We start from the raw sequence: 15648 nt of genomic DNA, 5'->3' as shown, positions 1-15648 counted from the left end.
TCTAGGGGTCACATCAAAAATATTAAAACCAATCTTTTCAAGGATAAAGAAGCCTAACAAGGTAACCAAGAGGTAAGAAACAAATTTGATGATAAATAATTATTCAGAGGGTATTTTATGGCTGATTTAAAACACGGGTCAAAACTGACCCTAACATCATGGATAGTAACGGAATTCTAACATAAGAGGAGGGTTAAATACATGCAAAAATGAAAATGAAAATGCAAAGCGCTGTATTTTCATCTCTGCGCCTGTCACAGCTCTGAAAATCTCCAGTCTGTTGGCATGTCTACGGGCTAGAGCTTGGTAGGCAGAGTGTTGATATTACTAGCCCCACCTGCCAGCTGTACACTCCCCTAGAAAACACACTAACACCAAAGTATGCACTGTGCTGAAAGTGTGTGCGTATGTCTCTCCCCTCTGGGAGGTGGAGTGTACAGCTGGGAGTTGGGGCAAGTGATGTCACACTTCTGCCACCCATGGACCGGAGATTTTTACAGAGCTGTGACAGGTGCAGAGATGAAATTACTGAGGTAAAAATACAACACTTTGCATTTTTATTGGAACATACTATAAAATGGTGCATGTCTTTCAGAACTGATGCATATAAGATTTACGAGCACCAGAAACTAAACACACTTCCACTCAAGCTGGGGTGGAAGGAGACGGGAACTCTTCACTCATGCATTAGTCTCCTCTGCATGTCTGCTAACAAAAGGAGAGGGGGCGTGGCAACGCCTTTTTTGCAGTTGTCGGATTTTTTTCAGTAGCAAAGCAGGGATGATTTTAGATGACAGACTGCTCATTTTTTCTGCCAGACTGTGTACATATATTTGTTTTGCTAAGTTAGCTGCTGAGTTAGCTAAAATGCTCAGTTTACTTTTTGTTATCTGGGTTCACAATGACTGTAAGGCTTCATGTACACTACAACTCCTAAACTTGAGTTCAGGAGCTTTTGGCTTTTTTTGCCAAAGCTCCTAAACTCCACTCCATAAAAGCCTATGTGGTCATGTGCACATATGCTTTTAAGACCATTTTGGAGCTGCTGCAGTTAGGGAAGGTTCAACCTCCCTCTCCTCCCTCTCAGGATAGGAATGCTTTAACCATTGGTCATAATTAGGGATAGACCGATTATCCGCAAGGCTGATATATCGGGGGCTGATATGCACTTTCCCCGATATATCGGTATCGGCCCGGAACTGGCCAATATTGCCGATATGTTTGTGCCGTCATTCTGCCTTCTTAGGCTGCCTCCCTCACCTTGGACAGCCTCGTCTGGAGTCGGGACTAGTCTCGCGGGAGTGTATCACAGCCATACACCCACCCAGAGCAGCCCGTGCAAGCCAGCCACCCACAGCCCCTGTGCCAGCCAGCCACCCACCCACCACAGGGTGCCAGTCAGCCACCCACCACAGGGTGCCAGACAGCCCGCCACCCACCACAGTGTGCCAGACAGCCAGCCACCCACAGACAGGGTGCCAGACAGCCAGCCACCCACAGGCCCTGTACCAGCCAGCCATAGGCCCTGTACCAGCCAGCCACCCACAGGCCCTGTACCAGCCAGCCACCCACAGCCCCTGTGCCAGTCACTCACCCACCACAGGGTGCCAGACAGCCAGCCACCCACCACAGGGTGCCAGACAGCCAGCCACCCACCCACCACCGGGTGCCAGACAGCCAGCCACCCACCACAGGGTGTCAGCAAACCAGCCATTAAGCATTAAACAAAAATTAACATGTCCAGTACCACATTTGTGTCAAAAATTGTCTTTATTTTCAAAACTTTAAATGTACAAAATATCGGCCCACATCAGCCGATACCGATATGCAATGACCAATATATCGATATCGGCCCTGGAAAAAAACATATCGGTCTATTCCTAGTCATAATATGCTATGTGTACATGAAGTCTAAGGGGTAGTGAATTAAAGATAGAAGAATGGAGAATGTTTATCAGAGTGGAAATTATTTTTCCTACTTGTCCATCTTATTTTTTTTCTTTTGGTTTATGCAAAACATGCAAGGCCTTTAAGCTTTACATGTATAAGCATAAAATACAAGGCAGGCTGTCTTTAGTTTTACTCATCTCTATTCCATACATTTTTTTCACAATATTTTTTGGATATTGTTGAACAAAGTAATTAACTGGTAATGGACGAATTTACCCAGGTTTGACTTGCCAAGGATTTAGCAAATCTAGCTTAAAATTTGGTAAATTTGGTAAAATTTTGGTAAAATTTGGTAAACTTAGAGGCAAATCTCTTGAAGTCTATGGGGGTTTCATCAAGTTAAATTCTATTTGTTAATAGGCAAACTACTGTTAAAAAGGCATGGGAATTTGGCATTGCCAAAACCTTTTTCCTTTTGGATAGAGTAAAAAGGAGGGTTATAACCTTTGTCAGAAGTTTTTGCCATCTATATCCCATTTGGGAGATTTCCCTTCACTTCCTGTCCCATAACTCTCCAAAGTGAGGGAATCCCAGCATGTCACCAGGGTCCCCAGAACAAGGAAGATTTCCCCTCTATCCTTGTTCTGATGTAACCCAAAATTTGGGATTCCTTTATTGTCACTTACGATGATAACTGTAAACATATTCATAGAGAGGGTGAATCTCTCTAACTGGGGCTCAGACCGTTGTAAAAGTGTTCTAATCCCTCTATTTTATCAGGAAAAAAAAGGACATGTTTTTTTTACAACAAGAAGTAGGAGACGGTAGATGGAACAGCATTGTAAAATTATTCAAATCACCAGAACAAAAGTTTTTATCATTTTTACTTCACTTACAATGCTGCAAAAAAAAAAACCCACAACATAAGTGAACACCAGGACAATTTTAAATAGCATGGAGAGGCCTACATTTACTAGAAAATAGAACTAAGAATTGGACTATTCTCTGTGCTCCCCCTTTAATAGTAAATGGTCTGCCTTATGCAAAAGATCCCTAAAGCCTAGTACACATGGGCTGAATGTTACAATATAAACCTACCGACATTTAGCCTGCGTGTACTGGAGTCGGTCTAACAGAAGCTCACATTTCAGCTGACTTCTGTCAAAGGGGCATGACCAAAAAAGGTCTGCCGATTGGCTCCCAATCAGTGCTCTCAGCCCATGACTGAAAGTGCTGACTGGAGTGTCCTGGGAAGAGGACAACAGCATAGAAGGGAATATTGCTGTACTAAAATCAGATCATTAGTACAGCTGCTCTGACTGGAACTGTCAGTTTTTTTTTGTTAAACCCTCTGGGTTGAGCAAAAAAAAGAACTAGCAGTGTGTGTGAGGCTTTACTGGCTTTTCTAAGCCCCTTGGCTTTAGTTAAAAAGCCACACAGTGCATTATTTAAGAAAAAAAACAAACATTCTCGGAAGTTAATCTGACAAAAAAAGTATATATCAGGACAGCAAATCTTGAACCCTCCTGAACCCACAATAGCATTGAACCCTAACTTCATCCCTATAATGAATGCTTCATTACCACTTTCCTTTACTTTTAACATTGCTACTCCCCTTTAGTGACATTTTTTTATAAATCAGAAAGTGTACTGGGATTAAAAAATAGTAGAAAATGTGACATGTTTTATAAATGCAATACAAAATGTTTTTTCAAATCAAAGTCCGAATTTACATTTTTGTCAGTTAGGGCCTTGCTATTATACACGTCTGTTTTTTGGGGGTTTTTTTCTTTCTCTTTCACAATTACTTTCGCATAGTTAGGTATACCTATTGCAATGTATAATTTTTACAAATTAAATAGTGACCAAAACATGATAAAATCACTAATTGCCTTATTCCTCTTTTACTAAGCAACATTTAATACCAAAACATTTTTACATTTCTCCGTTGAGGTCAATTATCAACATATGAGTGTCTGTCTCTTTTTCAGAACAAAACAAGAAATAAATATATTCAATATAAAAGACAGTGAAAAAGACAAGCTTTCTTTTTATTGCTTACACTTTTAACTTCATCGTTGGCAAACAATTTAAGGATTTTAAGGCTTAATTAAAATAAAATAGACAGAGTCCCAGGGTCTACAAAGATTCCCCAAATTAGAAAGACCTGTACAAAATATATATATATATATAAATATTTAGGATATGATTTTTGTTTCTTCTTCTGTGCTTTTCTTGGTATTTCTTTTTAAACTTATTAATGGTCCAAAGTGAACTGGGGTTCACCAGATTTGTATCACAGCACTAAGTCGTCTAAAATCCACATTTAATTCAGGCTTTTTACCCAGACATTCTTTTATGCACTTTGGAACAGCAAGTAGCTGATTGCGTTCTTAGCTCTACAAAAGAGCTTTTAAAATTCAGTATATTGAGTACTGTCCGTGATACTTTTTTTATTTGCACTAACATACAATTTTTCAGGACAAGCTTTCGGGGTATGTCCCCCCCTTCCGAAAGCTTGTCCTGAAAAATTGTATGTTAGTGCAAATAAAAAAAGTATCACGGACAGTACTCGATTGTCTCAGTCGCAAGTGCACTAATATGGCTACAATGACCTTAAGTAAAATTCAGTATGATAGCTGCAATGGTGGTAGGTGTATGGTACCTCCATCATTCAGTATGATAGCTGCAATGGTGGTAGGTGTATGGTACCTCCATCATTCAGTATGATAGCTGCAATGGTGGTAGGTGTTTGGTACCTCCATGATTCAGTATGATAGCTGCAATGGTGGTAGGTGTATGGTACCTCCATGATTCAGTATGATAGCTGCAATGGTGGTAGGTGTTTGGTACCTCCATGATTCAGTATGATAGCTGCAATGGTGGTAGGTGTATGGTACCTCCATGATTCAGTATGATAGTACCTCGATGATTACATGTATAAGATTTCAAGATTTGTCAAGATCTGCCGAAGTTTGTAGGAACTTTTACCTACATTTCTAATAATGTCTATTTTAAGTTAGGCCACTTTCATTTTAGATTTTGAATAGTATATTATGCAATATTTGTGAAAAGGAATCTGCTTTAACATACTTTTATATTGGAATCAAATTTTCTCACAATTTTTTGAGAGAAGATTCATAATTTATTCAGTAAATCAGTCTCCTTATCTGATAAGGGGATAATCACTTATTGTGCTTTTTTTTTTCTTTTAATTGACAAGCACATACCTCCTGGTTGATGACTAAATGTTGCAGCTTAGGGACATAAACAGGCATATGGACTCTAACCCATGAACAAATAACTGCAAAAGTTATATCAGTACTACAAAGTGGGAATGGAAATAGAGGTTTACTGTGTGCCTCCCCAGATTGAAAAATTCCTAAACTGGAAAATGACTGTTCATTCAAATTTTTTGGGATTATGAATAATAAGCATGAGAAGTTGTAGATATAGAGGGGTGCCAAGACCAGGTGCTCTCTAGGAAAAATGGTACCACTCATGGCAATAACTCTCCAGTACAACTCTCTAGGCAACCTTTTATGGCTTCCAAATAGATCTCTGGAATCATAGTACTCTGATGTCCCCTTATCAACTCAATGCATAGTAACATGACATTGATCCTGGTTGCAGTAGCAATGCCTTTTGAGATTGTTTTTTTTCTGTATATGTATTAGTACTATATTTACAAAGGCCAAACTAAGAAGAACTCTGAAAACAAAGAAGTTGGAATATAGCTTTTCAAATATTGGTTGGTTTAGGGTGCTCAGCCATATAAACTGATAAATACAGAAGTATCATCTTTATTACAAGTACTGTAATATAAAGTCTGAGGTGCAAAAAAACCAACCAACATCCCAAAATTTAAATCATGAAGGGTGGAAAGAGGGGGAAATGTTCAACATTAGTACATAGCACCTTAAATTGGGTGTAGCTGATTGGTCAAAACAGAGTGTGTACAATATAGTATTCAAGCATATAGCCTCAACATAGAGACAAAACAACAAAGCAGCAATCACAATCATGTAATGATATTGATTCCATGTACTAACTAATTGATGTACTATTGATTCCATATCATTACATGATTGTGATTGCTGTTTTGTTGTTTTGTCTCTATGTAGACAATATTTATTTGGTTATGTGTTGTTATCATCCTTAGAGTGCGTGTATATCCAATACCCTCCTGAAGAAGCGTTTTTTTCCGTGAAACATGTTGAGTAATATGCGAGAAAAGGAAAGAGCTGACCTGGGCGTGCCATAATCCAAGAAAAATAGACAAATAAGAAAGGTCTAGCAATGCTGACCTGAAATGCGGACTTTAGGGGCACATCATTGGATAGACAGTAGACTGAGTAGTAAAAATCAACATTTTATTAATTCTTTAAAATGAAAAAAAAAACATATATGATTAAAACTGAGGGATAAACACCCTCAATGGAGATTCGTAGTATACAAAAAAATGGGGTAGAGCCATTATATCAAAATACAATATATATGTGATACAGAATTACTTGACAGTATATTATTTTGGCATCATGGGTCCTAACAAGCTACCGTAACTATGTTTGTGAACTAGGTGAGCAAGATGATGAAATGTTACTCATGAGCGCCTTGTTTTGATCCAACGGCGCAATATGAAAACTTTATATAAAACAAATGTATGTATATGTGGTTAACTCTTTGATGTTTTTTTCTTTTCCTTCTGATCTTTAATTAGAGGATATATGACCTGATCATATCGGTTCCTGAAGAAGCCAATTCATTATTTGGCGAAACGCATCGAACGCTATGATTGCGTGTATGATATGACTAGTCTTAGCATCATCTGTTCATGTTTGGTTATGATCTCATAACGCTGTAATATGTTTTGCTATTTAATTATTTTTATGATCAATAAATTTGTACCTTTTTAAGACTTTTTTATTGCTCATCTATGGCTTTACCAGTCCAATAAAGTCCTTTTATTATGGGGATTCATGCGGAGTCTAAACCCACAACCCGGTGAATAACAAACCCCTTATTTGTTCTAAAATTTTACTTGACAGTATATTAATCTGAATAAAGGTCAAACCTTATCAAGACCTTTATTCAGATTAATCTTCTGTCAAGTAATTATGTATCACATATATACATTGTATTTTGATATAATGGCTCTACCCCATTTTTTTTGTATACTACGAATCTCCATTGAGGGTGTTTATCCCTTGGTTTTAATCATATAGGTTTAATTTTAAAGAATTACTGTAATAACATTTTGATTTTCACTACTCAGTCTACTGTCTATCCAATGATGTGCCCCTAAAGTCAGCATTTCAGGTCAGCATTGCTAGACCTTTCTTCTTTGTATGTTGAGGAATATACGCTTGAATACCACATTGTACACTCTGTTTTGACCAACCAGCTGCACCCAATTTAAGGTGCTATGTACTAATGTTGGACATTTGTCCATTTCAATGTAAAATTGAATAAAATTTGGTAAATGGATTTTATATGTGAAGTATCTATTGTACCATGGTACCGTAAAAATCCTATTTTCTTTCCAGTGTTTCCCGTTTTCCCATTTCTTGGGACGGTTCATGTGGGGAGAACAGTCCCTTTCCCCTCTTTACCCCCTTCATGATTTATTTCAACTACAAATATGCTGAATCACTGTGGTTTCTTACCAACTGGCAAAATTTACAGTATACATGCTGGCATAATACACCTAAAGAGGACCACGTCACACCATTTGCCTTTTAAATAACCACATCATAATTCCAGTGTATTTACAGTTAAAAAAATAAATCACTAGTCATAGGGGTTATGGCAGAATCTGATATTAGAACCTATAATCTTTTTTACACTGGAGTTAAAAACAGCAAAAAACAAACATCAAGTGTTAAAATGTATTGCCCTTGTACTGCCTTGCTGTTCGAAAATTAAGTTCCAATGGTTGCATAAAGTGCCCTGCTTAACTATATGAGGTCTTTCTATCAGAGTGGCTACTACCTCAAAATATATAGAATACAGTGAGGAACACCTCTGTAATAGAATCTGTATAAGGCCACTAATTGCCCAATTCATCTCACTTAAAAGATGTGAGAGGAGGTGAAAGAATTATAATCACTTGGGAAAAGTCATCTTCAATTATTTGTCACTTGGACTGCAGACAAAAATATACCAAAAATAAATGCAATATTCTTAAATTACACAACTGAACAAAAGTGTCAAAATGCACACAAGAACATCAATCTGTATTTAAGGGTACAAGACAATTTATTAAGTCTAGAACCTGCCACTAATATATATTACTGAGTGATTCCAATGACAAATGTTCTCTCTATTCATTATAAATTGGCATGTTAATGGTAAAGCCTAACATACCAAATCTATAAAGAAATATGCTACACAAGTATAAAATGATAAAAGGTATCTACAAATCTCAAGAAAATGGGTTTATCTGTCTTTCGATTATGTGGTTCAGTATATCCCAGGAAACTTTGCAATTGTATTTTTTTAAACATATTTTCCAGTGCATGAAATGTTTAGAAAGAGCAAACCGTTAGCAAATATGTGTCCATCATCTATTTTTGAGCAAATATGTGTTCATCATCAATTTTTGAGCATTTTAAACAAAAGTTTTATGAACATCTTTCATATTAATAACTTTTTTAATTGACTTCTACATTGTGATCATTTTGCCTTAAAAAAAAAAAATCTACCCTGGAAACTGTAATCAGCATTTTCTGTTTAACATGATTTACTATTAATACAAGAAGTAAAGTTAGTCTTTCTTTAAAGGTTTTTTTGCTTGATATAGAAAAAAAATGATCAATAAACTGACAGGGATGGTATATAAAATGTAGGCCCTCAGCTGGTAAAATGGGAAATATAGCAGGACTGGTAGTCAGATGGCAGAGATATTGCTGAGCATGTGCTGGGAGCTGCTACTCTCTCTTTCCTCTTTTTTTTTTTTTTTTTCCAGTGCAAGGAAATGGATGTTCTTTGATGCAATCTGGTACCTTAGAGACGCGGACAAATTAGTGTAGAACATTATCACTAGTTAATTATGAATGACCGATTAATCAAGCTAATCTAATATTCCACATTATGTTGATGTTATTAAAGTGCACAGTGAAAGTGACAGATAGCCTTCATTTGCTCTCAGTGGCCAAATGTGCTCTCTGAACTGAAATCAGGATTTTGTCTGAGATGTGTGTGTGGGGGGGTTGGGGGGGGGGGTGGAATGCAGATGATTAGGTATACCATTGCATAGGAAACTACAGATTTATACATTACTCTGTATATTAATTAATTATATACAAGATTTGAGTCTATATATATATATATATATATATATATATATATATATATATGTGCAGTATATACTTTTTGTTTACATGTGCCATTTTGTTTTCTTTTGAAATTCCAATTCCAAATTGCTGTTAGTTTATAAAGTATTTAAATACACTAGATGTTGTAATAATACATTGAATAAAAAGATGAGAAAATGTCTGGCAACTGGATCTGGATGTACAAAAAATGAACTTGTATAAGGAAGGCTACACAAGCTTTTGGTGGCTGTCAGTCTTTATACTGAAAATATCTGAGTGCAAATTCCTTATTGAATTGAATATCTCTGCACCATCCTAATGTGTAATACAGTAAACAAAAAAAAAAACACTCATAGTGCAAGTCTGCAGTATTTTATGAATGATGATCGTCCCTGAGAGCATAGCAGGCTTTTAGCTACAAGCATCTTGTATGACCCTAGAAAAAGGCAAAATATATAGTCGCATTTTTGGGAAACTGATGGAATTACCACTGACCAAAGGCTAGGATTGTTGCCTTCATGATAAGTAAGGTAATATTGAACTGGTATTTTCCCAAATTATTATTGCATGTCTTACAGAAATAAAAAATGGGACATGATTACAAACATTGATACACATGCACCTTCACAGATTGAACTGGATGGACTATTGTCTTTATTCAACCTTACCTACTTTGAAAAAATGACCAGATGGAGTAATGATTTGTCTGTTTATACCCAAAAGCTCACCGTTTTGGGATAATGTCCTTATTTAGTGTCAGCTGGGAATAAAAAGAAGCTCTAGCACATAGCGAATCGCTTTAGCAATTCACATTTATAACTAAGGTTGTTGGCGATTACTGTTTATCAAATAAATAATAAGAAAATATCAATTTTTTGGTAAAATGATACTGGCAGTTATCAGTCTGTCAAGGACAATATACTTACACTTGTTTTCTCTACTAATCTAGTGCATTAAATTAATTATATGTGGATGTTGCTAATTAATTGAAATAAATTCCGTCAGATCAACGTAAAATAATATTACAACCAAAATGATTACAGAAAGAAGAAACCAAGTGACATAACAGTTATTCACAGTGCTCTACTTTTAAACAAAAGCAATACTCTGCACTTCAATTCTGTTTTTTTTTTTTTTTTTAAATCTGCACTCCAAAGAGATTGAAACCTTGAGTGAGCAATATCTTTTTATTTAGTAGGTTTCCTACTAAAAATAAAAGCTACTTCTTAAAAGAGCTAAAAGATAACATTTTACCCCCAATTAGTTCAAGTGGTCATTTAAAGTACAGAACCCAGTTGGATGTTTGAAAAACAGGTTTTCTGGGCCTTAAGTTTATTGATGTCTAAGATTTTTAATATTGATTTGGTCCACTGAAGTGTTGTTTCCTGTTTGATTTGATAATGTTCTCCTTGTAAAATAGTATAGTAAAAAATCAAAGTCGCTGACAGGATTTGAATTGTTTTTCTATGACTGACTCAACACAGGAAAATTCTCTGTTAAATAAATGAACATAGTGAGCTTACTTTATATTATTATAGATATTAGCTTAATAGACTCCACAGCTTGTATACTACAGGTCTGCTGCGAGAAATGCAGAACTAGGTATTAAAAGGTGCTCACTGAAGTATGAGAATGAACGCTCTGGAACTAGTAACTTCAGTATTTCTGTAGGCTTCCCCCCAATACCCACTTCCTGAGCTTGCCAACTTCTTCAGGTTATTTGGGAACACCAATGATTAGCAGGGATTGCTTTCCCTGGCAAAGATTTTCACCCCCCTCTCCGTAAGTACAAATATGTCAGTTCACCAATACTCCTAGGTTTGCATAACAATCATTTGTACAGTTGTTTTACAGCTGAATCACTCGTACAAGCTTGTCCACCATGTTAAATCTGTAGGTACCCTAATGCCTCTTTTCCACTGAGTGGTACGGTTCAGTTCAGTATGGTTCGGAACGGTACACCTTGATCAGGCTTGCGTTTCCACTGCCAACAGTACCTCAGCTCAACAGTACCTCAACAGTGTTGCTCCACCCTGTTGGTATGGTACTAATGTGCTTGGTACCCCAACGAAAGGCTCCCAAAAGAGTGGTACGGTACGGTTCGGGAATTAGGGTACCATTCACAACTTTTGACATTGGAAACGGCAAAAATTGCATACCGTACTGAACCCAACTGTACCACTCAGTGGAAACGAGGAATAAGACTTATGCCCCGTACACATGCGTCGAAAATTGGCAGGGAATTTTCGGCCAACGTCCGATCTGCTGATTGTCGGCTTGTTAGTATGATGCTTCCGACAACCAACTCCGACTTTTCGGCCGAAAAAAATCTGGTGTGCAGGCTATAAAATTTTTGTTGGCCGTCAACACAACGGCCGATTTTCGTGCAGTCAGTACAGATTTTGACAGGGAAAAATCTGATGAGCAAGTCTGGGCATGCTCAGAGAAGAAAAAACACAAAGAAAACAAACCAACACATGACATCACTTCTGAAGTAGATTTTTGTTGGCCGAGAAAATTTGTGTGCAGTCTAGGCACATTCCAACCAACAAAACACAACTTGGACAAAAGTCGGACAATCGGTCGGCCGATAATCGTTGCGTGTGTACGAGGCTTTAGTTTTATTTCTGTTAAAGCCAAACCTATGCTGTACTGTCAATGTACAACCGATCCATAAGCTTGTGGAGTTTTTACCATTTGGTTTCATGATTGTTTCCTCACTAGAACAAGTCAGCTTATTGAAAATGTTCATAAAACATTTATGTAAGTGGACCTTAGGGCTAAACGACATAGGTAATTTGAATCTAATGCTACTGAGTGAGTCAACTACCTAAAGCAATCACCTGTAACACATTAGATATCACCTATGTAGTTAGCCAACCATAAGCACATTTCAGATAAAAACTAGATTTTACTACACACCAAGCTTAGCTCAGCACAGTAAGATGACACTGCGTAACCATATGGTTCCTTTCTGCACTTTATATGTAAAGTAAACTGGTACTGACCCAGTCACTTGCTAATTGAAACTGTAGGCAGGGAAGGTGGATCTCAATAAAAGCTTTCTCATCAGCAAACAACTATTTACCAGTTGAATGGATCAATTTGACCCCAGGCAGATTATTCCAGGCAAGAAGCCCCGTTCAGGCAAAATATCTAGACATTGCTTTTCACTAAGTACAAAGAAACATGTTTTTTTTTTTTTTTTTTAATTTGTGTATCAGTGTCTGAGGGTTATAATAATACATTCACTCACTCTGGGTGCTGCCAATTTCAGTAATTATCTGCAGCATATAGACACAGTATTGTCAAGAGGGCTGACCCCATGCAGAGTCTTAGCAGCTGATAGGCTGCTGTTTTCAATTACTTTGCATTGGTAGCATAAAAAATAAATAAATAAATAAATAAATAATTATTTCAATAGAGTTTCAGCCTGCTCTACAACAACCTGATCTTTCCTAAATGGCAGCATGATAAAATATTTTGAAGACTTTTTCCCTTAGCTTATTTCACTTCAATGCTAAATTCAGTACATGGATTTTAGTGCAACCAAGCTTCCAAACCTGCTAATTTGCCCTCATTTGTGACCATTCTCACACTAGGATTTGTTTTTTTAATTACATATTTCAAAAACATAACATGCATATCTCTGTGTTTAATTTTATAATCCCCATTCAGTTACCGTTATTACTCATAAAATGTAGATAGATAGATAGTTGCACTCGCAGGGATTCCACCACCGATAAAAACGTGAGGAGGCATATTTACTAAAGGAGTTGAGAATCTTCACTAAACACATTTTAGCTGTATTCACATTGAATAGTCAATCACGTGCATATAAAATAAACAGGAATTTCCTTTCATATGATTAGATATTTATTGAGTGATTATTCTCAACTCCTTTAGCAAATCAGCCTTTTTGTATGTACATGTGCATTGTACTTTCCCCAGCTGTAACTAAATAAGTTACCTTGCATCTCCCATGATTAAGAAAAATGTTAGTAAAAACTGTTCAAAATTTAGGTGAGGTTCACTGAGGTTTGGGGTACACTTTGCTAAATATGCTAGATAAATTAAGTGACATTTAGGCTAGGTAGTAGAAAAATGTATTGTTGCAAAACACTTATCTAGCTTTTAACAAATGAGCCGAGAGAATCATGGCAAAATAAAATATATTTAACAATAATAATAATAATAATAATAATATTAATATATACTCCATCAAACATACAAATCGTTGTGGTTGTGTTTTTAGTTTATTCCTACCTGTACTCTGGCTTCAGTGAGATTAATTTTCATTGCAAGTTCCTCTCTGGTGAACACATCAGGATAGTGAGTTTGAGCAAACACAGCTTCTAATGCTTCCAGCTGGTGTAAAACAAGAAATATCAGCAGGGTGAACTTTTCATTGCTAATTATGAGGACATTTCAAAGCTAAACAATGTAGGTGTTATTGGCAAGAGCACATGAGGTGGGTTTTAACAAGGTGCAGATATACTATCGATTCCTTTTTAATCATTTAAGTTGATGTATATATATATATATATATATATATATACATGTGGGTATGTATATATATATATATATATATATATATATATATATATATATATATATATATATATATATATATATATATATATATATCTTTGCTGTTGTGTTACATTTAAACAATATTATAGAAATGTATGATGGGTTTTTGCTTAAGAAAATTATGGGATGTGTCTGAGAAAGACATGGAGAAAAATACATTAATTAAGAGTAATTTTCCCCCTCATAGGCTTTCATTACAAATGCTCCATCAGGTTCAAGAGAAATCTTTATTTTTTTTTTTTATTTTTTTTTTAATTAACTCTGATCCTGAATTGGTATTCTTAGTTAAAAACTAACCAAAAAGAACATTATTTCCATAGTAAATTGTACTTTACTGTAGAGTTATATAAAATATTTTCCGAAAGACCTAAATTTAGCTAAGAAAGAATATTACCTAGGAAACCAGCACTAAACATAATTACTTGATATATTTAAAGGTTATGTTGGTCTGCCATTTTACCAGAATATGCTTGATATAAAATTCAACAAACTTTGTTATTGATCGATCCGGTTGGGGTTAGTGCGCATATAAAAAATATATTGCCTTTATGATGATTTGGTTTATGGATCAAATACAGACCTGTAGATCTGGCAAATAAAATGATCCCTTTAGTAATTTACCCACGTAAACAAAATAGCCTATGAATTCAAAAATGTTTTCTCTAAAAAAAAAAAAAAAATCTTATTGGAAATTATGTAATGTACACAGTATAATAAAAGAAAATTCCAAGCATTTCTTATAAACAAGGATTCCAGAAAGTAAGTTTTGGGCCTATTAGTATTACACTGATTAGTCAATTTAATTCTCTCAAATAAAGGCATACTCCACTCAAAACAGATATTCTAGATGCTCATAACTGCATGAAAGCTGGCTTACATATTTCATGGATTTCAGTTGCAGTATTCTCCCACCAGTATTTTAACTCCTGCACAACTTCTGAAGCCATTAAAATGTCAAGTGGCAGTGTCCAGCTTTCTGGCTGGATTGTTTATTGTAATATAAAGAAAAAAAAAAGCAAAATGCAGCTACAAATCAATGTTCACTGCATACAAGTTTTGTAAAAGGTAGTAAAAGCTTTTTAAAAAAAATAAATAAAATAAATAATTGGCAGAAAAAGAAAAACTGAAATAATCTTTTTGGGTGGAGATAACCTTTAAAAAGTTATTTTACCAAAAAATAAATCAAAAATAGTTAGACAAGTGTTACATATATTGCAAATAATCAGTTGTAGATAGATTGTCTCAAAAAAAAAGTTACAGGCGGACTGCAACAGATTGTAGATGATTGCAATAACCAGTTGTAGATAGATTTTTTTCTCCTAACTTTAAGCAAAGTTTATTTTAAGTAATGTATATTTAAAAAAAAAAATTGAATCTTGAAAACTGACTGGGATCTCTTTTCAAACTCAGCATTTGTGTAACAATCTTCAGTACAGCACTGTTACAGATTAGCTATTTATGATTAGTAAGAAGATAGAAAATAGATACACCAGTCCAGTTTGTCTATCAATACTGTAAAATATGGTCCAATTAACCTACTTAATCAGTGTGGACCACAGACAGCCCCCCTTACCTAAACTGTTTGTATTTCTTTTCTGATAAGTGAAAATATATTTTTTTTCTAAAAATATCTGTGTGACCCTTTGCAAGACAATATGAATTCTATCAAATATGAGATGTGATCAAAGGGCTGCAGACCATTCGGAAACACAGCACCATTGTATATATATGTTGTGAGTACAAAATAATCAGCAATGGAAAATGCTGTTGGCTAGCACCTTCAACATTCCTCTGTGGCAGGGCTCTGCAAATAATTAAACTGTTAAGATTAAATTGACTATTAATCTAA

The 15648-nt window shown here is 35.7% G+C and overlaps 1 protein-coding gene across 1 annotated transcript in view; it reads right to left on the bottom strand.

The window, feature by feature from the left end:
• Positions 1-15648, bottom strand: part of DRGX (dorsal root ganglia homeobox) — a gene marked incomplete at both ends in the record, with an annotated part of 198610 nt that overhangs the window by 178449 nt on the left and 4513 nt on the right. Inside the window, one exon of the mRNA XM_082268303.1 lies at positions 13473-13574. Within this exon, the coding sequence (XP_082124429.1) occupies positions 13473-13574 (102 nt within the window). The remainder of the gene's footprint in view (positions 1-13472; positions 13575-15648) is intronic.

This window comes from Pelophylax lessonae, assembly GCF_965119305.1.
Source record: "Pelophylax lessonae genome assembly, chromosome: 9".
Lineage (NCBI taxonomy): Eukaryota > Metazoa > Chordata > Amphibia > Anura > Ranidae > Pelophylax > Pelophylax lessonae.
The sequence above is the reverse complement of the archived record's forward strand: the minus strand, read 5'-3'. Positions and strand labels throughout refer to the sequence as shown.